Here is a 24,602-nt window from a genome sequence, read left to right on the forward strand (position 1 = left end):
GGGAATTGATGTCCACAAGGCTTAGCTGCCCAGTGTGGAGACCCCCCCCCCACTCTAAAACAGTAGAAATAAAAGAGGAAAGCATCTCACCGTCAATTTCTTCCGGACGCAGCTCTCTGTCCTGCAGGGGGGAAATTCCTGTGGTTAAAACCGGCTCTTCCTCAGAGTATACAATGAGTGCACTGACACGGGAAGTGAAGAAAAGGCATGAGGGGCCATGGGGAGGTCATCAGGTCCAGAAGACCCTCTGGCCAAGAGACTTTGCAGCCAAAGGCTCCTGTGGCTCCTCCATGTATTTCGGGGGCAACTGAAGAAAAGGCCTCCCTGCCAAGGACAGAGGATGGTCGATGGTAGAGGGGTGGGTGGGGAGGGAGAGCCCCTTTCTTGGGTGAAGGGTTGGACTGGAAGACCTCCAGGTTCCCTTCCAACTCAGTTATTCTGTGCCGTTACTCTTCTTTCTATGAATACGTGTCACCATCCCATGAAGGCCAAGGAAAGTTTGGAATGCTAAGGACCTCCTGTCGCAAGGAGGGGCTAGAGGACCTCCAAGGCACCTTCTAACCCTCTTATTGTACGTTCCATGTTCCTTCCGCCCTGTTTCAGCTGCAGCCTCCCCCACCCCTGCTGTCCAGGGAAGCAAGGATGGCCCAGCCTTAGCCCAGAGGTGCCGTTCTCTGGTGCCCAACAGGAAGGGACCCTGGGGGGTGTGTGCAAAGGAGGAGGGGTCAACAAAGCTATGAAGGAGCTAAGGTGGGCCTTGCATCGCAGAGGTGGAGGATGAGGAGGGAAGGAAGGGAGCAGAAGAAAACTCTGTGGCTGCCATGAAGGGAAGCAAACCCATCTGGAAATGCGCTGCTTAAGGCGGAAACTTCTCTCCTTCCATAGATCTGCTGGCTCCCTTCCCAGCCCCTCCCCCTGCCAATCTCCTTGTCCACCCACCATGCTTCTGGCCAGAGCCTGGGCTGGTTCCAAAGGGAGCAGACAGTAAAGCCCCTCCCCATCCCCCCACCTTCTTTCCAGCTGCCCCCTCCCCTTTCTTTTGCCAGGCTGGGGGGGGAGAGCGGGAGGGGCTGCCAGGAGAGAAGGCCGCTTCTCCCTTACTTATGGGCAATCTCTGCGGGAGATCCGTTGCAGCCATTGACTGCTTTGGGGCAAGGATCCCTCAAGGATGCAGAGAGCAGTAAGGCGGCAACAGGAATCGCTACCCAGAGAGCTGGAGCTGCACCCAGACAGATGCCTGGCAGAGCAGTTGAGAGGAGACGGGAGATGGGGGGGGGGTTAAATAACTTTTAGGGTGCCCTGAGGAGAGCTCTGCAGAAGGATGATCCCCTAACAGGCATTCTGGTGTAACCGTGGGCTTGCAATGTTCCGGGTGGGGGGGACGACACATAGGAGATGGCCCAAGTGTCAGCCGTTTCTCCCGCCTGCCGCTCCACCAGCCCCCACACGGCCTTTCTTGACGGTCTCCTCCACCTCAGCTCAAGGTGGCATCGCTTTCCATGCTTGCCCTGCTGCAGTTCAGGTCTCCGTGTCGTGTCCCTACAACTAAGGGGTGTTCAGAGCACGGGAATCTCCCCGAGCACGGCAAGGGCCAGGCAGGGGAGGAGGAGGAGGAGAGGTCTCCGGGGGTCTTGCTTCCAGCCCTGGGTGCAGGCGATTCTGTGCCCCCTGCAGGCCGCCTGAACCAAGCGGGTGCTGTGACTTACATACCGGCTGCCTGTTCTCCGCGAATCCCTTCCTCAGGAAGATGCAGGCTGGGCCCAGCAGGTTATGCATCACCGCGCAGTTCTGGGCCAGCACCATGAGGGAGACCTGGCCCTGGCCCTGGCCCTCGCCGGCCGACGGCCCCTCCTCACTCAGCTGGACCGCCTTATAGCAGGCCTTCTCCTCCTGGTGGATCTTCTTGGCCAGTTCAGCAGCAAGCAAACAACACAACAGAGGAAGTTACCTCTCTGCCCCTCCGGGCTCAGGTGGGCGTCCCGAGAGGCCCCCTGCCCACCCCTGCAGCCCCTTGAAGTGGCATAGCCTTCTCCGCCAAGGATGCTTTCAGAGGGCCAGCCCTGGGGTTCTAGGAGACGAGCTCTGCATGCAGCCAGGTCTTTCAGGCGCAGTGTCCTAACTCCCAGGCACCTGGTCCCTGGCTACCCTTCCACCATCTTTCGGTCGCTCTGCAGTTTGGCCTGGGTGTAAGCGGACAAAACTCACATTCACTTCAAAGAGGGGACACAAGTTTACGTGTCTTTGTAAGCCACTTAGAGCAGAGGTCTTCAAACCTGGCAGCTTTAAGACTTCCCCAGCCAAGCAAAGCTGGCTGGGGAATTCTGGAAGTTGAAGTCCACAAGTTTTAAAGTTGTCAAGTCGGAGAGCCCTGCCCTAGAACAGTGTTTTTCAAGCACAGTTGCTTTAAGATGCGTGGACTTCATTATATCAACCATGTGTTCAATCATCTCTTTTTTTGTCACTTTCTAGTATATCAACAATTACAATAATATTTCAAATGCATTTATTTTTGTGGCCATGGTTGATATAAAGTAGAACAAGACTCTGTTTTTGCTTATCTTTTACACGTTGTCTTTAACATTGTAAAAATTGTGAGATTTGGAGGGATTTCTACCACTAGCACCGGAGTTGCCAGAATTTTCTATGTACCCTTTTACCTTTCCCCATAAATGTTTAAAATCCAATAAAATTCTTTAAAAAAAAAAGATGTGTGGACTTCCACTCCCAGAATTCCCCAAGCAGCATGGCTGGCTGGGGAATTCTGGGAGTTGAAATCCACACATCTTAAAGCACTCCCAGTTGAGAAACACTGTTCTGGAGCCTTCACACGCCCCGCCCCCCCTCTCTGCAAATGGGGGGAGTCTGCCCATTTGATTCTCATCAGAAAAGCCTTCGGGGGGGGGGGGGTCCGGGGGGGAGGCTGTCATCCCTGCTGCGGGGAAAGACCTGTTGTCACGATGGAGGTCACGTCTCGCCTTGTTTTCACAGACTGTGCCAAAGACCCCCGTGGGGACGGACTTCTGCACCAAGCCGGAGAATGCAAACCTTTTGTGGCTCTGCTCCCTCCCCGCTTCCATAAAAGGGCCCTTCCTGAATCTGTTCTCTGACCCACTTACTGAGCCCTTTCATTAGGGCTGCACTCCGTGCATGCTCAGAAAACCTTGCCATTCACTCATATTTCTGCTGTGGAGGTTTGAGTTCGAGGCAAATGGCTTGTGCAAAGGAGAAATGGGAAAGTCCAGAGGGTCCCTGTGCAACATGGGAGCCTTGCATTCTATGCAGAGGGCCGACCACACATGCAGCTGCGTGTCGATCTTGTGCATGACGCACAGAGGAACAGATGGAAATTCAGCAGCAGCAGCCAGCTATGACCTGGTATAGCTCCACAGGAGCCAGCTGCATCCTGGGTTTTAACCCTCTGGATGCAGCACAGCCCCTCCCGTGTCAGCCTCCCTCTCTGGGGGCAAGACCCATTCCCCCTGCCTCCCCCCCCCATCTGGGGCAGAGCTTCTGCAACAGGCCTTCTGGGCTCCAGCTGGAATCCTGTCTGAGTCCTTCCAGGCCCAACAGAGAGTCAGTGGCTCACACCTTATATAGTCATGTGCCCCCCTCCTCAACCTCTGGCAGAAATGTTCCTTCCCGACATTCCCATGCAGCTATAAAAAGCAGTGCTCACAAGGACCTCTGCATTCGGTGCAATAAACATTTGCCATCCTATGGCTGATTTCATGAGAAGCCGAGAGCGTTTCCCCCCTCAAAGCTCCTCGGGCCCCATTTGAGAGCAGCTGTGAAGAAGCTGCCACCCCATCACCCTGCATGGCGGAATCCTTCCTGGCAGGGCTGAGAAGAGGGACTCAGGGGACACCTGCACCGCCACGTGGACTGGCAACGGACGTTTATGGCAGGACACCCACCCTGCCTGATGGGGCGGCTGTTTGGTCTGTCCAGAATGCAGCCTGAATGGACCTGCTTCGGTCAGCTGCCGCTGGCACTGGGGGCGGGGGCAGGAGCAGCTTCCACAACCAAGATGCCCCCACGAAATAAAGTGGACCCAATAATAGGTCACACTCCCCAGAGCAATTGGGCAGCCCAAGGTGAGCGACTGGAGAGAATTTCTGGCATGGGCAGAGGTCCACACCCAGCTGGACCCAAGACCTTTTTGAAGAGGGCAGCCTGGACCTAGGAGGTCTCAATCCTATGGAGGGGCTGAGGGCAGAGGGGCTGACCTGCAGCATACTTGGTCATGGGAAGGGGCAGCCAGAGGCATGGCTGGCTGGGGAATTCTGGGAGTTGAAGTCCACAAGTTGCCAAGTTTGGAGAAGGGCCCTGTTCTACACTGGAGCCTTCAACTCCACCGATGCTTTTCTAAGGACTCACAACAGCATCTTCTTATGCTCGCTTCTGCCAATGGGAGAGCAAGGAGGGAAGGGCACAGTACAGCGGTGGGTTCCTGCCAGTTCTAACCTCTCCTATAGAAGAGGGTCCACAAATCTTCCGTGCCGGTGAGAACCGGTTCCAGCTCCCTCCCCCCCCCCCCATCCGCACATCATCAAGATGAAGAGCGAGAGGAGGAATTCTGGGAGTTGAAGTCCACAAGTCTTAAAGCTGCCAAGTTTGAACACCCCTGGAGGTTTTTTTTTCTAAAGGGTTAGGGGTGCAAGGGTCTTGTAACTTGACAGCTTTAAGACTTGCACACTTCAATGCCAGAGTTCCTGAGCCAACATGACTGGAGGAGGAATTCTGGGAGTTGAAGTCCACAAGTCTTAAAACTGTCAAGTTTGAATACCCCTGGGTTTCTTTTTCTAAAGGGTTAGGGGTGCAAGGGCCTTGTAACTTGACAGCTTTAAGACTTGCGTGCTTCAAATGCCAGAGTTTCTGAGCCAACATTTTGGTTGCTAAACAAGAGCGTTGTTAAGTGAGTTTCACCACATTTTACAAGTTGGCCATGCCCACCCGGTCACATGGCCAGCAATCCACTCCCACCGGGTCACATGGCTGGCAAGCCACTCCCACAAAGCAGGCCACACCTACAGAAGAGGTTCTAAAACATTTTGAAACCCACCACTGGCACAGTTCCAAAATAATCACCCACCACCACACCCATTTCACCCATTTCCACTGAGAAACCCCTGGTTTCTCCGCCTCCCCAGCCCTGATCACATTAAAAAACACCCATCCCTGGTTGACTTAATACTGCAGACCAAACCCAGTATAGTGACCAGTTCTGGTGGGCCCAATACAAAAAGGAACGAGAGAGCCAAGAAAAGCAACAAAGATGGTGAGAGTCTTGGGAGATAAACTTTATGGAGGATGGGCAAAGGAATACAGTATAGCAGAGTTGGAAGGGACCTTGGAGGTCTTCTAGTCCAAACCCCTGCTCAGGCAGGAAATGATATGCCATTGCAGACCAATGGTTGCCAAATCTCTTCTTAAAAACCTCCAATGATGGAGCAGCCACAGTGGGGTGAGTTTAGCCTCAAGAAGAGCTGGCGAAGGGGAGACAGGCTGGCAACCTTGCAATACATGAAGGGATGTCACAGACAAGAGATGCTGGGTTTGTTCTGGAGAGGGCGAAGACAGAGGACAAGAGACGATGGACGGAAGCTTTACAGATCCATACTTGAAATAAGGAGGGACTTCCTGACTTCCAGAGCTCTGGAGCAGAGGAAGAACCGGCCTCTTAGTGCTATGGAGGCTCCATCACTGGAGGCTTTCAAATGAAAGCTAGACGGCCATTTCTCTGGAGTCGTCTCAGGCTTTCTGCCCACGGCAGGGGTGAAGCTGCGAGACTCCCAAAGTGCCCCAAAAGTCTACGCTTCTCTCCTTTGCTCCGTTGAATTCACCGGGAACTCACAAGTCTGAGCTTTTTGTTGCAGCTCTCATAACAATAGAGAGCCGCGTGGTGTGGTGGTTAAGGCAGCAGCCTGCAAACGGGGAAGTTGGTGAGTTCTAGTCCCACTGTGGGCATGAGGTCAGTTGGGGGGCCTTAGGCCGTTCCCTCTCTCTCAACCCTAGGAAGCAGGCAATGGAAAACCACCTCCGGAAACTTGCCAAGAAAAGTGTAGGAACTACTATACAGGTAGTCCTCGGCTTATGACCGCCATTGAGCCCAACATTTCTGTTGTTAAGTGAGACATTTGTTAAGTGAGTTTGGCCTCATTTTACAACCTTCCTTGCCACAGTTGTTAAGTGGATCACGTCAGTTGATAAGTTAGTAATGCCGCTGTTAAGTGAACCTAGCTTCCCCGTCAACTTTGCTGGTCAGAAGGTCGCAATAGGGCAGGGGTGTCCAAACTTGGCAACTTTAAGACTTGTGGACTTCAACTCCCAGAATTCCCCCAGCCAGCTCTGCTCTCTGGGAGTTGAAGTCCACAAGTCTTAAAGTAGCCAAGTTTGGACACCCCTGCAACAGGGGATCACGTAACCTTGGGACACAGCATCGGTCGTAAATGCGAACCAGTTGCTCAGCATCTGAATTTTGCTCACACAATCGTGCGGATGCTGCAAAGGTCGTGGGTGTGAAAAACGGTCAGGGCACTTTTTTCAGTGTCGTCTGAACAGTCACTAAATGAACTGTTGTAAGTCGAGGACTACCTGCAGTCCAGGCCAATCACCTGGAGTCAAAACTGAACACACACATACACCCCTCAATCCAAAGGCCTTCTTCCCTTTCTTGCCTCCCCATCCAACCCTCTCCTGGCCTCCTGTGGGAATCCAAAAGCACCGGGAGTGTCTCTGGGCAATGCCAAGCAAGACTTCCAAAGCTGCAGTGTGGCAGATGCTGCCCAGGGCTGCGCATTTTGAAGACCTGGGTGCCACCAAACAGAGGCTTCCCTCTCGTGAATAGGAGCCCCAATGAGACCTAGCTCCCTGATCAGGCTGTATGTTTGCACAGACATCCTCGGGGGTGCCCTTACAGCTCCTGGGGGAGGGTGGGGGGGCAGGGTGTGGAGAAAGAGACAATTAGAGTTTATGTTTAGAATCCTAAATTATATTGATCCTCTTTTGGAACATAATCTCTCAAGCTAATTCTTTCTGAAACTTTATCTTGGGTGGCTCAGAAGGAGGGCAGAGAAATCAAAAGCCCTGAAATTGAGCTGAAGCCCCAGCCAATAAACCTAGTTAGGCTGCTGTATCAGCAGAGTTGAAGGTGATAATAATGCGCCAGAATAAGTACGCCACAGATTCCTCAGCCTCCTTCAAAGGGGGCCTGTCCTGGCACTGGAGCCAACTCTCCCCATCATCTCTCTTGATTTGAGATTCAGCTGGAGGGACCGGCAGCTGCTAGTTTGCCCAGCTGGGGATGGGTCAGAGCATCCACCAGAAAGACCTCCAGCCACCCCTCACCCACCAACTTTACTCCCTGTTCTTCTTGGGACCATATATAAGGTAAAGGTAAAGGTTCCCCTTGCACATATGTGCTGGTCGTTCCTGACTCTAGGGAATGGTAGTCATCTCCATTTCAAAGCCGAAGAGCCAACACTGTCGGAAGATGCCTCTGTGGTCAGGTGGCCGGCATGACTAAATGCCGAAGGCGCACAGAACGCTGTTCCCTTCCCACCAAAGGTGGTTCCTATTTTTCTACTTGCATTTTGTACGTGCTTTCGAACTGCTAGGTTGGCAGAAGCTGGGACAAGTCGCGGGAGCTCACTCTGTTACGCGGCACTAGGGATTCGAACTGGCAATCTGCCGACCTTTCTGATCGACAAGCTCAGTGTCTTAACCAGTGAGCCACCACATCCATAGAGACCAAATTTAAGGCCTTCTCCTTAAGGCCTGTTGGATATTCGGTAGGAAGACTCCCTCTGCAGGGACGTGTGCCTTCCCACCCACCCACCCTCAGAGCCATGATGGAGACCCCAACTCAATATCAAAGTCATCTTAGCATCTCTCTGTCTCACACACAGACAAACACACACGCGCACACACACACACACACATCCTTGCATGGGCACAGGTACGTAGAGCAATATGCCGCTTGATGGCTTGCACACATAATAATTGCTTGTTCCAGATTCTCAGCTCCTCCTTGTTCCGACCAGCAGAACCTCTAACGACACAGGAAGAGGGGGGCAGAAGTGGGCTCTGGTCAGCATAGGCGCAGGGTGGGAAATGCCCCATAAGGGAGAGTGTTGGGGTGCCCAAGGAACATTGGTCATAATACCTTGCTATTACATACACACATGCACACTTCATGGGCACCACATACATGTATGCCTGGACGTCCATTAACATGTTCGCTTTCCTCTAGGACTCTTGCTGTCCAAGCCCCTGTTTCTTCAAGGATCAGGCTCTGCAGGCCCACTTGTGGGTGGGGGGGAGGGGGGGCGCTTTTCCTACCTGCCTTCGAGAGTCCCCAGCTGGGCAAGAGCAAGGGACTATTTCTCCTTGCAGGGGGCATCCCAATTCTGGGGTCCACTGAAGGATATCAGAACAGCAAGTTTCTAGGGAAGCTCTGATGACTCATCATCATTCATCAATTATCCTTAGCTTGGATTAGACTGGATAATTTTTCCTTTCCTTAGTGCTCATTGCATGGAATAGATTGATGTTTACCAATGCAGGACAGGGAAGCAGCTTGGGAAGCTGTTTGTCTGCACAGCGGCCTAGGTTTTATTAAATAAAAATAAATAAATAAATAAATAAATAAACAAATGCAAAGGGCCCAAGCAAAAGGTTTGATCCACAGGGACCAGGGACCCATAAACCTGTGGCCATAACGTTGAGATGCTGGTTCAGGACAGAACGATGTAGTGGGCAGAGGTTCAGTCCTGTTGTTTTGGCTTTTTAGTCCCTCTGAGGAGCCCTGACCGAGGCCAAAGGCCCTTTCAGAAACTGGAACCTCCATTCAAAGCTTTCTCCCATTTCGGAGGTGGGTGGGAGGGCCTTTGATGAAAACCAGCAAATCAATATGTGCTCCTGTATATTGCTGAGTTTCTCGGTTAAGCATCTCAGTAGCTAAAATGATTTCTTGCCAAGGAGGTGCCAGGAAAACCGAAGGCATCATCAAGCTCCATAAAGCAGCTAAAGGTACAAATTCCCAAGTACCATTTTGGCTGGGAATTCTGGAACTGCCATCCTCAAGGATCATCGGATGCAGAGTTAGCAAAACTTCAGGAAAGCCACAAGCCCCCTTGCAAAGCTGCAACTGAAAACCTGCCAGTTCATACAAACAATTTAGAAACAGTTTGGAGCATAAAGCTATCAAGGAAACTCCACACAACACCGAGCAAAAATATTGATCTCCGGTGGAAAAAATTATATCTCAGCAAACTTCTTGAGTAGGAGATGTTTATACACACACACACGCACACACACAAACAGAGCGAGCAGCAAGCCAGCGAGAGAGAGAGAGAGAGAGTCTCACCTGGAACTCGTCAGAAAAAAGGGGGGGGGCGGGCAGGGAGGAAGGAAGGGGAAGTTCCTTCCAGTACTTTAAATGGAAACGCGTCTTTCTTCTTTTTCCCCTCTTTACAACACTTTCCCCGCACATAAACTCCTAGCAGTGGCTTGTGAGAAAAGAAACGCAAACCTTGAGGGGATTAAATAGCGATGCAACTGTGTGCCCAAATCCTGGCACGGCGATCTCGCTCTTATTCCCTTCTGTGCCTGGCACCAGGGAGCTACACACCCCTGCCGAAGTCCTGCTTACGGTCCTTCAGCTGCCGGCGTTGCGGAAACTACGGTCAGACTCCGGCGCCTATGGGGAGGGGGCTTCACCCCCCTCCCAAAGAGGTCCTCCTTTAGCAGCCGCCTTCCCACTTGCGGCGGCCCCGCCAGACCCGCAATTCCAGATGAGCCAACCGGAGCGAGCGTCCGCTAATCCCCCAAGCCCCGTGGCAAACTCACCCATCGCGCGACCACTTGCCTCGGGATACGAGTCTGCGTGGCCGGAGTCCTCCCCCCCCCCGCGACCTCCCCCCCCCCGCCCCAGCGCAAGAGGCTGCTTTGGCCGCTGCCCGAGCCCCACGTGCCCGCCGCTGCCCGTCTTCTCCCCCTGTCCCCTGCCGCGGTGGCTGGGCTGTGGGGAAGGGGCCCCGCCGCGCTGTGGGACCTACCTTCCGCGAGAGGCTCCTCAGCGGAGACTTCACGCAGTTGCCCATCCCGGAGGCGGCCTTCCCGGCTCAGGCAGGGCAGCCGGCAGCCGAGCCCATCGGAGCAAAGGGCGCCCCCGGTCACCCCCGAGCCCTCTGGCTGCCGCGGGCGGGGCTTCTCCCTCCTTCCCCTCCTTCCTTCCCTCCCTCCGTTCCTTCCCCTCTGCCTTTCTCCCAACTTTCTCCACCAAGAAGGGAAAGCGGGGAAGGCGAGGGAGGGAGGGAGGGAGGGGAGAGGACGAGATGAATTATCTAACCTACCTCGGCTTAAAGCCCGATCCCTCCTCCCCTCCCTCGCCCCCCCCCCTCTTGACAGCCAGGGAGCCGCTCTGGCTCTGAACGGGAGCGGAGGTTAAGGGCAAAGCGCCCCCCGCCCCGTTTGCCCCCCCAGGATCGGGCTTCTTTCTGCCTCCCGGTTCGCCGCCGAGCAAGGGGGCTCCCGGCCGGAGGGAAAGCCGCCCCTTCCCAAAAAGGAGCCCCAGTGCGGGGAGCAGGTGGGCTCCTTCTGGCAGCGAGCGCGGTCCCGGCGGGGACGTCAAGAGTTGTCGCCGCTCAGCCTTCCGACGTTCGGGTGTGCCCGGGCACTTGAGGGGAAAGCAACCGGTGAAGAGCGGGCAGATCATAGGGCTCTGAACAAAGAGGAAGGCTCGCTCCGGCCGGTTCCCGGGAAACGGATTCGGAAAGCAAGGGGAGGCGCGATCGGTGCCCCGGTTGAGTGATCCTTTCTTCAGTGCCCACGAAAGCTGGGAAAAGTCTTAACCCTGAACGTATGAAACAGACTCCTCGTCGAAATCAGGGGTGCTGCAGACTGGAGGCTCCCAGCTGCCCCCAGGTCTGGCCAGCCCCACAGCCCCCCCACAGCTCCCCCCAGAAGCCCCGCAGGAGAGTCTGAGCTTTCCAGGCAGCAGCTGAAGGGCGAGAGCAAGGCGCCTGTGACCCAGCTGAGGGTCTGTGAGCATTCGCCATTCCTTGGGTAGCCACGGCCAACACACCACACTCCCTGCAGGACCAGAGTTACACTAATATCAAAGAACGGATGGGACAGAGTCATGAAAGAAAGGGTGCAAAAGGAGAGACGGAATGGAACATGGATGGCGAAAATTAGAATAACTTTTATTTATTTTAAATAATAAAATAGAATTGTGAAATTGTCAGGCAGTGAGTTTTCTCGACTTGGCCCTGGTGAGTTGGCTGTGGCAAGTTGTCCCATCCCTCCCCCCAGCTGAGACCCCCCCTCTGCTCTCTTTCTCAGATCCAGGGAGCTCCAAGGGACATTCTCTGGAATGAGAGAAGGCGGCTCAGCTGAGCTTTCCCACGGAGCCCTTCCCTTCCCTGGCACTTGGAGATGAAGCTCAAGGAATTCTACCAGGCCAACTGGAGTCTGTGCCCAGACATTCCTGGATCAGGGAGCTGATCCTTCAGAGCCCAGAAGGTTTATGATGCTGAGAAGCCACATATACAAAGAGGAGGGAAAGGGATAGGAATGGACCATGTGGGCCCCAGAGGGATCCTGGCACAGCATAGCTGGCTGGGGGATTCTGGGAGTTGAAGTCCACACATCTTGATGTTGCCCACTGGTCTAAGGAGATGCAAACAGACTTTTTCTCATCCACATCTGTTAGATCTGGGCAACGAGAGACAGACTGCGGACACGAAGTAACTCAACAGCTCATTTTATTAGTAGTAGTAGTGATCCAGCTTAACCTGTGGTCGGAGGGTTCCCCTTTTATAGGGATGAGGCACGCCCATTGACCAATCAGATGAATACCTGTTTCCCGCTGTAGGAGCGGACCTGAGGGAAGACTTATCTCGATATATGCTAATATCTAACACCCCTCCCCTCCTAGATGGGACGTTGCGGTAGGTGACATAGTCCTTTAGGTAGGTGGGTGTTTGTCTTGCTCGGGAGGAACGTCGGAGTTCAGGTTGCGTTGAAGTACTTGCAGGACTGGTTTCCTGTTGGTTTGAAGTGGTTGCAGGATCGGGTGCTTTTTCTGTTTCTGGAGGTCTTGCGTTTTCGATGCTCTTTTCCCTGGTATCTTGTTCGGCTGCGATGACGGGGGGTTGCTCAGCGGCTGTGATGACGGGGGGTTGCTCAGCTGCGTGCGTGATGTCCTGTCCCCCGCTTAGCTCGCCGGTGTCGTCGTTTCCTGGGATGAAGTTTCCCTGCGGTTGTCTTTCTGTGGACAGGAAACTTTCGCCCTCATCCCGTAAGTTGGATTGTGCTAGGCGACCTCGAAGCTGATCGATGTGCCTTCTCCAATTCCGCCCATCTTCAAGCTCTAACAAATACGATCGAGGGCCCATGATGCCAATGACCCTCGCCGGTATCCACAATGTCCCCCCTGTGTAATTTTGAGCATAAACAGTGTCTCCTTCTCTAAAAGATCTGACCTTACTTGTAGAGTCTGGGGGAGCCGAGGTAGAATAATTCGGGTGGAGCCTGTCCAGGTGAGACCGTAGGCGGCGACCCATTAGTAGTTCAGCGGGGCTTCTACCCGTCGTTGCGCTCGGGGTAATGTGTTGAATGAGGAGGTAATGGTCAATGCGTGTTTGCCAATCCCCCGGGCCCATCCTGGCGAGGGCCTCTTTCGCGAACCGCACCATTCTTTCTGCCTGACCATTGGACGCTGGATGGAATGGCGCGATGAGGGCGTGTCTGATTCCCAACCCTGCTAAAAATGTTTCGAACTGCATGGCCGTGAATTGGGGCCCGTTGTCCGATACTAACAGATCTGGTAGACCATGGGTGGCGAAAAGCCGCCTAAGAACCTTTATAACTGCCTCTGCCGTGGTTGATGTCATTAGGACTACATCTAACCATTTAGAATAAGCATCTACAACTATGAGGAAGGTTTGACCCTGGAATGGTCCTGCAAAATCAATATGAATGCGTGACCAGGGTGCCTTGGGTTTCTCCCATTCTGTGGCGGGCGCTTCCGGGGGTGCTGGTCTCGACTCCTGGCATGGGTCGCAAGTGGCCACCCACTCCTCTATTTCTTTGTCCATATTGGGCCACCACACATAACTTCTCGCTAACGCTTTCATTCTCACGATCCCCGGATGACCCATATGTAAAGCATTCAATACCTTTTTTCGTAGAGCAAAAGGAATAACAACTCGATCCCCCCACAACAAACATCCCTGTAACACGGAGAGTTCGTCCCGTTTAGACCAAAACATTTTGAATTCCGGGCCCACATTTCCCTTCGGCCACCCCCTCCATACCCAAGTTTGCACTTGTTTTATTAAATTGTCCTTCGAGGAGAACCTTGCGACATCGTAAGAAGAAACCGGTCCCGAATCCAAACAGTCAATGAGCAATACCGGTACTTCTGGAGTGGGGTCTGGCAAAATGTCTGGTAATGGGCAACGGCTGAGCGCATCTGCGTGCCCTAGAGTGGAGCCCGGTCGATGAATTAACTTGTAAGAGTACGCAGCCAGGAAAACAGTCCACCTGGTCATACGTGGAGAAAGGGAGACCGGAGTGGGGCGATTTCCCGCCAAAAGTCCTAACAGCGGTTTGTGATCAGTAATGAGTTCAAAATCGCGGCCGTAGAGGTATTCATGGAAACGTTTCACACCTGCAACGGCAGCCAATGCTTCTCTGTCCATTTGGCTGTAGTTCCTTTCGGCCGATGAAAGAGTTCTGGAGTAGAAAGCAATGGGTGCTTCTTTCCCGTCGGGCATCCTGTGGCTGAGGACTGCTCCAACCCCGAAAGGCGATGCGTCGCAGGTCAATACCAGCGGGAGGGTTTGACTGTATTGCACAAGTAGTGAGTCAGTGGTGAGCAGGCGCTTTACCCCGGCGAATGCTGCAGCTTCGGCTCGTCCCCATCTCCATGGTGCGTTCCTCTGGAGTAGACGGTGTAGTGGCTCAGCAACGGTCGCCTTCTGTCTCAGAAAAACGCTGTAGAAATTAAGTAGTCCGAGGAAGGCCTGCAACTCGGTTTGATTTCGTGGTGTGGGGGCGTCCTGGATTGCCTTAATTTTCTTTTCAGTGGGGTGAATTCCCTGACCATCAATTCTATAACCCAGGAATTCTACACTAGGCACGTTAATTTGGCATTTTTCTTTTTTAAGGCGGAGGCCCTTCTCTCTGATTCTGGCCAAAACAGATCTGACTCTTTTGTTTAGTTGCTCCTCGTTTGCAGCGGACACCAAGATATCGTCAAAATATGGGACGACTCCCGGTATCCCTTGCAACAGTCGTTCCATGACGCTCTGGAACAATCCTGGAGCAATACTTACGCCGAATTGTAGCCGGTTGCATTTAAACGCTCCTCTGTGCGTCACTATAGTCTGGGCCTCCGCTGTGGCGCTATCTACTGGCAGTTGCTGGTAAGCTTGTGCCATATCTAACTTAGCGAAAACCTTTCCTGGCCCCAATGAGTGCAATAGGTGCTGTACTACGGGCACCGGATATGCGCTCTGTTGTAGCGCGACATTAATTGTGCATTTATAGTCTGCGCACAAGCGGACTGATCCGTCTGACTTAACTGGGGTCACGATAGGTGTCTCCCAACGCGCGTGATCTACCGGCTCAAGGATTCCTTGTTCCACTAACTTATCTATCTCTTTATCTATTTTTGGGCGGAGTGCAAAAGGCACTCGTCTCGGTTTAAGTCGGATTGGCGCCACATTTGGATCTAAATTGAACGATATTGGTTTGCCCACATACTTACCAAGACCGGAGCTGAACACATCCTCGAACTCCTTAAAGATCTTTTCAGCGCTGCTGTTTCTCACGGCGTTGATTCCGGTGACTTCTAATCCCAGGGCTTCAAACCAATCAAGCCCCAGGAGGTTCTGCAATGGCGCGCTGGAGATGGTCACGGGCAGCTGGGCTTCGATGTCCTTAAACTGGATGTGGAATGTGCCTTGGCCCACGATGGGGACTTGGTTCCCCTGGTAGTCTCGTAGCAGGACGTCAGGAGCGCGCAGTTGGCTCTTTCTGAGGCCGGGAATGGCCTGTTTCATGGATGCCCATGAAATGATCGTCAGGGTTGATCCTGTGTCAACCTCCAGCTCGCAGGGTGAGCCCTCCAAGAGGACTGTGACTTTCAGCCTTTTGGGCCGCTTAGGGCGGACCTGATGTATCGTGGTGAGATACGTTCGCAACTCCTCTCTCTGGGTCAACTCTATCTCATCGTCTATATCCTGAAAATACTCTCGTTGAGCGTCTTGGTAGAACGCTCTTTCGGCTCTCTGTGTGAATTCTCTCTGGGGATACGCTCGCTCACTTTCTTGTGAGTAATCTCTCTGGGAATACGCTCGTTCAGCTCTTTGGGGAGTTTCTCTCTGGGTAAACACTTGTGGATTTCTCTCTGGGCGCCCTTTTTGATTTCGCCAAGCCCCTGGGTTGGGCTTCTGTTGGCGGTACATGGGTGGCTGCCGTGAGGCAGGGACTCCGCTCCGGCACACTCGTGCGATGTGCCCAAGTTTGTTGCAGTGCGAACAAACAACGTTCCTGAACCTGCAAGTAGACCTGGGGTGATTCCCTCCGCAGCTTGCGCAGGGCGGCAAGCGGGATCCGGGTTTCCCCCCAGGCCTCCAGTGACTGCTCTGCATTAGGTGACTGTCCTCGAACTCGGGATCCACGTAGTCGGGGCTTGCGTCTTCGTAGTGGACTCTGGTTTGTCTCGGTGCCGGCTGGGTTTCGTTGACCCTTCTTTGTATGGTCACTGCTGATTTCTCCGCTGATTCCGACGCTCTTGCTTTGTTCAATGCTGACTGTAGGGTTAGATTCGGGTTGGCTAACAGTTTCTTTTGCAACGAAATGTCTCTTACCCCACAGATGAATTGCTCTAAGATATGCTCTTCCAAATCCCTGTATTCACAGTGGGCTGCTATTCTTCGTAGAGCTGCAACAAATTGGTTAATGGATTCTCCCGCCATTTGAGTCCTCGTGTTGAATTCTTTGCGGCTGACATGGCGGGACGGTTTTGGCGCGTAATGTGTTTCCAAGGCTTGTTTCAGCGTCGCCCACGGTACTGCTTGTATTGGAGTAGGCGCGGTGAGGTCTCTGGCCGTATTGAAGACTTCCTTTCCGCAGTAGCCGAGGAAGATATTTTTCTTTCTTGCATCGGTGATCCCCGTGTACTCATTTGCTTCGAGGAAACACTCGAAGCGAATCATGAAGGCTTCCCATTCGTCGGTTGCTGGGTCGAAAGGAGCGGGGGGAGCATGCATCGCCATTTTCTCAGTTTGAATTTGCCGCGCTGCGGTGATCTGAGATGGCTGCCGGAATTTCTGCCGAATTCCTGGGCTGGATCAAATCCGGAGATTCTTGAAGTGCGCTCTTCGTCCTATCTGTCTCTCAATCCCACCTTCGTCGCCAATGTTAGATCTGGGCAACGAGAGACAGACTGCGGACACGAAGTAACTCAACAGCTCATTTTATTAGTAGTAGTAGTGATCCAGCTTAACCTGTGGTCGGAGGGTTCCCCTTTTATAGGGATGAGGCACGCCCATTGACCAATCAGATGAATACCTGTTTCCCGCTGTAGGAGCGGACCTGAGGGAAGACTTATCTCGATATATGCTAATATCTAACAACATCCAATTTGGGGGCAGCTCCAAAATCAGCCCTTCTATAATATCACCTCACTGTCATTATTAGGAGTCAGTTTTGGGTAGCAACGAAGATGCTGGCCCACAAACCAGGCACAGTGAATTCTAGGCCTCCCTCAGGCAGGAAATCCAGCCACGTGATTTTGGGGCAGCCTCGCTCTCTCAGCCCGACTCACAGGGTTGTTGTGAGGACAATAGCAAGCAGGGGTATTAAGTATGTTTGCCGCCTTGAGTTGATCACAAAAGGAGAGATAAAACTCCAATCATTATTGCTAGGCTTTGCAGTTAATTTAAGGCTGAATTGTGGTCTATCTAATGTAAAAGCATTTTTCTGCATTTGAGATTTTTCAGATTTTGGTGAAGTGGAACCTCCCCTCTTGTGTTCGAGCGTCTTTCTTCATCCTTTCCATTATACTCACCCTAACTTGTCTTATTTTGGAAATGACCGAGCAAACGCTGATAGTGGAGCTTGAACTGAGGGTGCAGCAGGAGGCGGACACCGATTGAGTGTCCATTCTTTGTCCCTTCCTGCAGAAGAACTAGAGAGGAGAACTGAAGGTTTTAATACTTTTCTCCCTGTTTTGAAAGTCACTGCAGCTCAGTTCAACCCCCTTTTTGAGGAGGGGGAGGGGGCAATTGCTTAGTATTTGCAGATGTGGCTGAGCAGGGACCAAGGCTGCTGTGCTTTTTTTTTTACAAGAGGGTCTCCTGCCTCTCTGCCCTGCAAATGTGTGGTAGGAGAGCCTTGGCATCCGTTTCAAGCCGCAGACTGAGCTGTCTCCAAGCCAAGGTGGAGTCATGTCATCATGAGGGCTGCTGGGAGTTGAAGTCCACACACCTTAAAGTTGCCAAGATTGAGAAAGGCTCTTCTCTTGGACAGGAACAGAAACACAGGTGGGGGGGGGGAGCACCTGCTCTTATTTGGTTGGCCAAGAGAAGACTATTATGGTGTGAAGGTCATGCAACATGGCTCCCTTTCCGCCACGTTTCTTTTCTAAGCCTGCATGTCCTGAGCTGTTTTTCAGGTGGCAGCTTAGCCTATTTTGCTCTTAGCAAGATCCTTTCACCCAAGGCAGGTGTCTTCCTTCCAGCCAACAGTCCTTTGGAAGCAAGCAACTCTAATTCAAACTGCATTTTGGCCTCTGCTGAGGTTGAGTCGCCTGCTCGAATTTGCCTTTCAGGAATCTCAGTTATTCGGCAGAGAAAACGGTCTTGCCCAGCTGCTAGAGGGGCTTGTGGCTGACGGAGCAAGCCATAAGTGCTGCCATTGGTTCTCCTCCTCCTCCTCCTGCATCCGCCACGGGAGGCCGGATGGAGCTTCCTTCCGTGAAGTGGCTGCTTATCTTATCAAGGCAGTGACAAGAAGAGGCTCAGCCTGCTGGGAAGGAGAGGGAAGATGCCAGGGTCCCTTGGCCGGGTTGATCTGCAGCCAGGCTGAGCATGGCTTCTTCAGGAGCCCCAAGGAAGCAGATGCTCAGATCCAGAGGCCCTCCCAGCTGCCTTAAATGGTCTTTGGAGGGATGGGCAAGTAGTCACGACTGCCTGGCACCCAAGATGATGCAGAGAGCCCTTTTCAGGCCCTGCCCGATGAGCACAGGAGGAGCTCAAGGGCTTCCCCGAGAGGCAGCTGCTGTTCTACCATCTTCCGTCTTCCATCTTTGATCCTCCCCCACTCCCCTCCTTGGAGTTTTGTTCCAACTGATAAGACTTCTGCTGTGAACACTGCAAAGCGGTTCCAAAGTGGAGCGGCTGAGTAGCGAAGTTTCATTTGTGGCAAGAGCTACTGGATGGGTTTGAATGTTCGCCTTTCCTGCAGTGCTGACCTGCCACTAGGTGGGGCTGTGTCCTCAGTTCTCAGCCGGTCTTCCGATTTTTGCCAGGTTTGGTCAGGGAGAATGCCCAGGGCTTCGGGCCCTCCAACTGCCGCCCCCTGGCAAGAAGCTTTCTGGTGTCATCTCACCTTCTGACAACCACTTCATGCAGCCCAAGCAGCCCTTGCCTCCAAACATCCAGGCTGTTGACCAAAAAACCCCCTCATTCTTGAAGGAGTCCTATGGCTCCAGGTGGGTTTTCACTGCAATGAGCCAACATCTCCAAACTTGGCAACTTTAAGACTTGTAGACTTCAATTCCCCGAATTCTGGGGATTGAATTCTATGCTGGCTGAGGAATTCTGGGAACTGAAGTCCACTTAAAAGATACCAATTTTGAAGACTGCTGGGCTAACCCGAAGTCATTATATAGACCTCTCTACCATAGGGAAAAGAGATTAATTTTATATGCTTATATGCCATATATGCTTTGACAAATATTCAGCCAGAACTGGACAAGCTTCAAGCATGTTTAAGGATCTGCTTCAGTCAAAACAGAAAAATTAATCATGGTCAAAGTATGGCAGTTGACGTCTAAATGCTAGATATACGTTTCACTGAATTACAATAATTAGGATTGTTAGGTTCATATTATAGTCAGGTGCAGGCAATATTGTTCTTCCATCACAAACTCTACTTCTATTTGTAGCTTTGCACTGTAGTGGGTTCAGAACTTCAGTAGCGTTTGAAGAAGCCTCAGAAGCACATAAAACGAGTATATTCTTTCCCAGTAAGAACATCTTAGCTAATTTAACTGAACAGTGTAAATATAAAATATAAAGTTACTATTTTGCTTCTTTTTAATCTTTTATAACAGTTGTTACTATATTCTAAGCTGCCCAGAGTCACATATATAAATTTAATAAATAAATGCAAAGCAAACGTTGAAAACAGAAGTCTGCAAATGACTTCTACATTGTTTTTAGAAGTGCAGTTGTATGCAACCAAAGAACCAGAGCTGCATTTCTGTATTTCAATTCTTTTCCGCTTGCCTGCCTTTCTCACTGGCATCTCAGATTCAGTCCAACATAACTTTCCTGGTGGCACCAAGCAGAGGAGAGGAAAATTCCCAACTGCTGCCCAGTTTAGAGTGGGGAAAAATATAAGCAGAGCCAAAGAGAAGAAGCTGCAAATACAGGTAAGCCACAATTGAGCCCGTCATTTCTGTTGTTAAGCGAGACATTTGTTAAGTGAACTTTGCCCCATTTCTCGCCACAATTGTTAAGTGAATCACTGCAGTTGTTAAGTTATTGACTCGGTTGTTAAGTGAATCTGGCTTCCCCACTGACTTTGCTTGTGGGAAGGTGACAAAAGATGAGAACATGACCCCGAGACACAGCAAGCGTCATAAATACGAGCCAGTTGCCAAGCGTCAACTTTGATCACCTGACTACAGGGATGCTGCAATGGTCGTAAGTGTGAAAAACGATCATAAGTCAATTTTTTTCAGTGCCCTTTGTCACTTTGAATGGCCATTAAACAGACTGTTGTAAGTCAAGGATTACCCATACTCTACCAAGCAGGACAGGTCAAGAAACAGCCTGCCCCTCCCAGAGTAAAGGACTGCTCAGTTCCCCAGTCCAGCAGCTTCAAATATGGGACTTCCGCTCCATCGCTGGCTGGGGAATTCTGGGAGTTGAAGTCCACACATCTTCCAATTGCCAAGATTGAGAAACACTGTTCTACTGTCTGCCAAATCTCTCTTTGAAAAGATTGGCCTTGGCCTGACTCCTAATAGCAGCAACATGATTTCCCACCATTTTCAGGCAGGAGAATTGAAGCAAAAGCCCCTAAGACAGGGGTGTCCAAACTTGGGAACTTTAAGACTTGTGGACTTCAACTCCCAGAATTCCCCAGCCAGCATGGCTGGGTGGGGAATTCTGGGAGTTGAAGTCCACAAGTCTTAAAGTTCCCAAGTTTGGACACCCCTGCCCTAAGAAGAGAACCACGAAGGAGGGGGGGAAATCACACACCCCCCAACTTAAAAAAAACAAAACCTGGCCCCCAACTAGCCAGTGCAGCTAAGCCCGGACCGTCCACTGTGAATGTGACCTTTGGTTGTGCAAAATTTGCCCCTCTCTCCAACAACTCAGCTAGACAGAAAACCTTGTGACTTCAAAGAATGCTTTTTGTGGCTGGTTTTGGAGAAGGAAGCCTTTGCTTTCTGGAAGAGCTCAAGCGGTTTCACTGTCAACTTTCCATGCACAAAGACACCGACTGCCAGAGCCCTTTACGGTCACCAGGGAAGGAAGCAGCTGCGGTGCTAAAGGGCTGCCCAGCTCCACTCCATGCTCAAAGTCAAGTCCAGCTCCCCAACACACACAAACACACACACACACACACGTACAAAGAAAGAAAGATGCTAGTCAGGCAGCCATTGGTTTGCAATGTGCTCAAATTGCAAGTCCCCTCAAAATGGAAGAGAAAAAGACGGGGGAGGTGCTTTAACCCCTGCTAAGGCAACGGACTGATCGGGGCTCCCCATAGTATGTCAAACAAATGAATAAATCCCAAATGGTGCAACTGAAGCTCCAGCTGGTTTTAGGCACGATGCACATAAGAAAGAAGTTTCCGTGGCACTTTCACAGACCATCTTGACTGTTTTTGACCATGAATTGCAGACACCCCTGACCACACGAGGGGTCCTTGGTGCCCTTTGACCTTGGTGGGATCTATCCAAGCTAGATAACATCATCAGTGCACTGCCTAGTTTACCTTTATTTATTTCATTTACTTATTTATTTAGAAAATTTATATTGTCACCTGGTGGCACATGGTGACTCAGGGCGGCTTACAAGAATATAAAAACATCACGTATAAAAAATAAAAATAATAGAAGAAAATAATCAAATAATAAATTAATAAAATAATATAACTCTGGTGGCCTCTCGGCCTCCAGCCCCTCCAGCAGCCAAATCAGAGGAGGATGAGGAGGCGTGGCAGTCAGGGTCAGCATCAAGGAAACCTGGGAGCTCCGAGGGGGAAGAGGGAATGGAGCTGGCAGAGAGAGAGAGAGAGAGAGAGGGAGGTGGCGCCTGGACCGTCCATCAGCCCTCAAATGGAGAGTCAACAGACCTCAGGTCTGGAGGTGGCTGATGAGGAAGAGGAGGTACAGCTGGGTCCAGTGCCTGACGCGCAGATGCGCAGAAGGCAGAGGAGAGGAGAGCAGTGGAAATCTATGGGCCGGTTCTTGGGATGGAAGAGTCACCGCTGTTAGCAAAGCCCCACCCGAGCTCTAGGGATAAAAGGCAGGGGCAGAGAGGAATAGATGTGGTGGACAGCTATTCATCTCCTGGCCAGCTGGACCTGTAAGCCTAAGGTGAGAGAGAAACATTTTGCCGGGGCTGCTGGTGCTCCTAATCAAGGAATCTTTGAGTTTACTTCAGAGGGTTTGACATGTTTGGGGAGCTGAGTCAGAACAATAACAGCCACTTCCCCTTGTTTGGGTCAGCAAGAAAGCCCACCAATCTCAGAAAGCACTAAGGACCCCACAGGTCAACCCTGAGCTACAAATATTCTTCTTTATTGACATTTGATTACTTTCCGGTAGCACATGTCAGGCGGCGATAAATTAAAAGCTTTGAGGAAGTAATGGTGTTTCATTTACAAAGTGGCTGATTCCAGCTGGACATTCAAAAAGTAGAAGAGCTCTTTGACAGCAAAGGCTCTAGAAGTCCTGTGTTTTTCTTGCTCAGACGTGGCCAGGTGGAGCCTGGACAGCTCTCTCTCTCCCTGGGACGCTTGCATTTGGGTTCCCCTACTGCAGGGATCATGGACAGCTAGGGGCATTTTACAACCTGTGGACTTCAACTCCCAGAATTCCTGAGCAGAATTGCTGGCTCAGAAATTCTGGAAGCTGACGTTCAAAGGTCATAAAATCACCATAGTTGCCCACCCTTGCCCTACTGAATTGATCAGAGGGTTGGACATCATTGCCTTCAACGCCAGGATTCTAGCATTAAATAATGTAAATAAAATGTTATTTAGTGCCTCCGATGTGGAGATGAGAGCTGCCCTTACAATTCAGACATTGTGGAAGCTCCAGGAATTGCGAGGGGGAGAAGTGGGGGTACACCTTGCCTGTGGTCTTCCTCTTCTACTTCCCTCGAGTTTGCACCCGTGTCCAAGGAGAGGAGCTTCAAGAGGGGGAATGAAACATCATCACGCAAACACCACAACGTACCTGAGGCAGTTGTTTGGATACCAATACTTAGGCATGTGATGACATTGCAACAGACGTGTGAATATTCGAGTGTTACTGTGGTTTATTGTGGAAGCTGCTACTGAGATGGAATGTAATGGGGAGGGGGTTTCTCAGGAGGAAGAGGGTGCAGTCCAGAAGAGAAAGCAATGACTCCATTCAGAGAGTTTGTGTGAGAGAAAAAGGGTGAAGACAGTCCATTCTTAATCATTCCCAGCATATAGGCTTCTTGTGGGTAACAATCTGGCATGTTTCTGTCCATAACAACAAAGAAATCTATTTGGAAGATTCAGCAGAGGTGGGTTCCTATTGGTTCAGCCCAGTTCGGCCAAACCGGTAGTGGTATGCCGACCTGGGTCACAGAACCAGCAGCGGCCCAGGCTGGCCACGCCCCTGAACCAGTTCCCCAGTCGCTGCTGTCGCCATCTTTTTTTTGAAGTTCTGTCCATGCGCAGAACAATTTCCATTGAATTGTGCATGCGAGAACCAGCAGTAACACTGGGTAGAGCCACCCCTGAGATTCACTACGTGTCCTCCTTGGCTCTGGGGAGGTGGTGGGATGTCTGACAACTGCCAAGCATACAGGTAGTCCTTGACATACAACATCAATTTAATGGCCATTCCAAGTTACAATGGCACCAAAAAAAATGACTTTTCTTCAAGTTTCCAACCATTGCAGCATGGTCAGAATTGAGCCGTTCGTGTTTATGACGGTTGCATTGTCCTGGGGTCATTTGCAACCATCTGACAAGCAAAGTCAATGGGGAAGCAGATTCATTTATCAACTGCAGGGATTCACTTAACAACTGTGGCAAGGAAAGTCATAAAATGGAGCAAAATTAACAAATGTCTCACTTACCAACAGAAATTATAGGCTCAATTGTGGTTGGAGGTTGAGGACTACCTCTAATGATTCTTTCTGCTCCATCATCCACTCTGTTTTGTGGACTTCAACTCCCAGAATTTGCTGGCATAAAGTTGCCAAGGTTTGGGGACCCCACAGTAGGGGATGATATTCAACTTATGAAATTCAACATAGGAGCCGTGGTGGCGCAGCGGTTAGAGTGCAGAACTGCAGGCTACTTCTGCTGACTGCCGGCTGCCTGCAATTTGGCAGTTCAAATCTCACCAGGTTCAGGGTTGACTCAGCCTTCCATCCTTCTGAGGTGGGTCAAATGAGGAGCAAGATTGTTTGGGGCAAACGGGCTGTAAACTGCTTAGAGAGGGCTGTAAAGCACCGTGAAGTGGCATATAAATCTAAGTGATATTGCTACTGCTATTATTACAGTCCAGCTAATAAATGATCATGTATCCCAGGAAAATTGAAGCTACTGGGGAATTTGTGCCATCTCATCTTCTCCCCCTCTAACCCAGTTGGAAGAAGGAAAAGAGACATTTCAAGAGAGGCATTTCCAATGGCTCCCATACTCGGATTCGTAGAATTCTTATGTTTTTGGATGGCTCAGTACAAGACTTGCATGCTGTCTCTTATTTTATGAGCTCTCCTAATGGCTGAGATTTGGATGGGACAAATACCTTGTGAACCAGGGAATGGAACTTTATTTATACCAGGGACCGGATTCCCTGGAAGGAATTGTTGGAGGAATTACAGGCTCACTGGGAGGAAGAGGGGAGGAAAGGAAGGAAGTCAAATCAAAGTTGGGCTCATGCTTTCTGCTCAGTGGTTTGTTTCCCACCGCATCAAGCTATAATGGGGTTGTTTGGTGTGGCTCATGGAGCGGTGCAATTCAGCCACTGGGGCTTGTAAACCATGACTGACGGCTCACCATTTGGTGTGAACACAGCCAGTTGTAGTTAATTCAGTTGGGTGCAGTTAAACAGATCCCATTATGGGTTATTGGCC

The 24,602-nt window shown here is 51.3% G+C and overlaps 1 protein-coding gene across 3 annotated transcripts in view; it reads right to left on the minus strand.

Annotated features, from left to right (window-relative positions):
• CABP1 (calcium binding protein 1) overlaps positions 1 to 24,602 on the minus strand; it is a 46,214-nt gene that overhangs the window by 12,622 nt on the left and 8,990 nt on the right. The window contains exons 1-3 of one of the 3 annotated variants that reach the window (XM_081966570.1): positions 10,059 to 10,201; positions 1,711 to 1,899; positions 91 to 121 (exon numbers count right to left, since the gene is read on the minus strand). In XM_081966570.1, coding sequence (XP_081822696.1) covers positions 91 to 121; positions 1,711 to 1,899; positions 10,059 to 10,103 — 265 coding nt within the window. In that variant the 5' untranslated portion in view covers positions 10,104 to 10,201. Of the gene's footprint in view, positions 1 to 90; positions 122 to 1,710; positions 1,903 to 10,058; positions 10,202 to 24,602 lie in introns of those variants that run through there. The other 2 variants (XM_081966569.1, XM_081966568.1) reach the window with 2 other exon arrangements.

The sequence above is a fragment of the Natrix helvetica genome (assembly GCF_964273705.1).
Source record: "Natrix helvetica genome assembly, chromosome: 14".
NCBI classification, from domain to species: Eukaryota; Metazoa; Chordata; class Lepidosauria; order Squamata; family Natricidae; genus Natrix; species Natrix helvetica.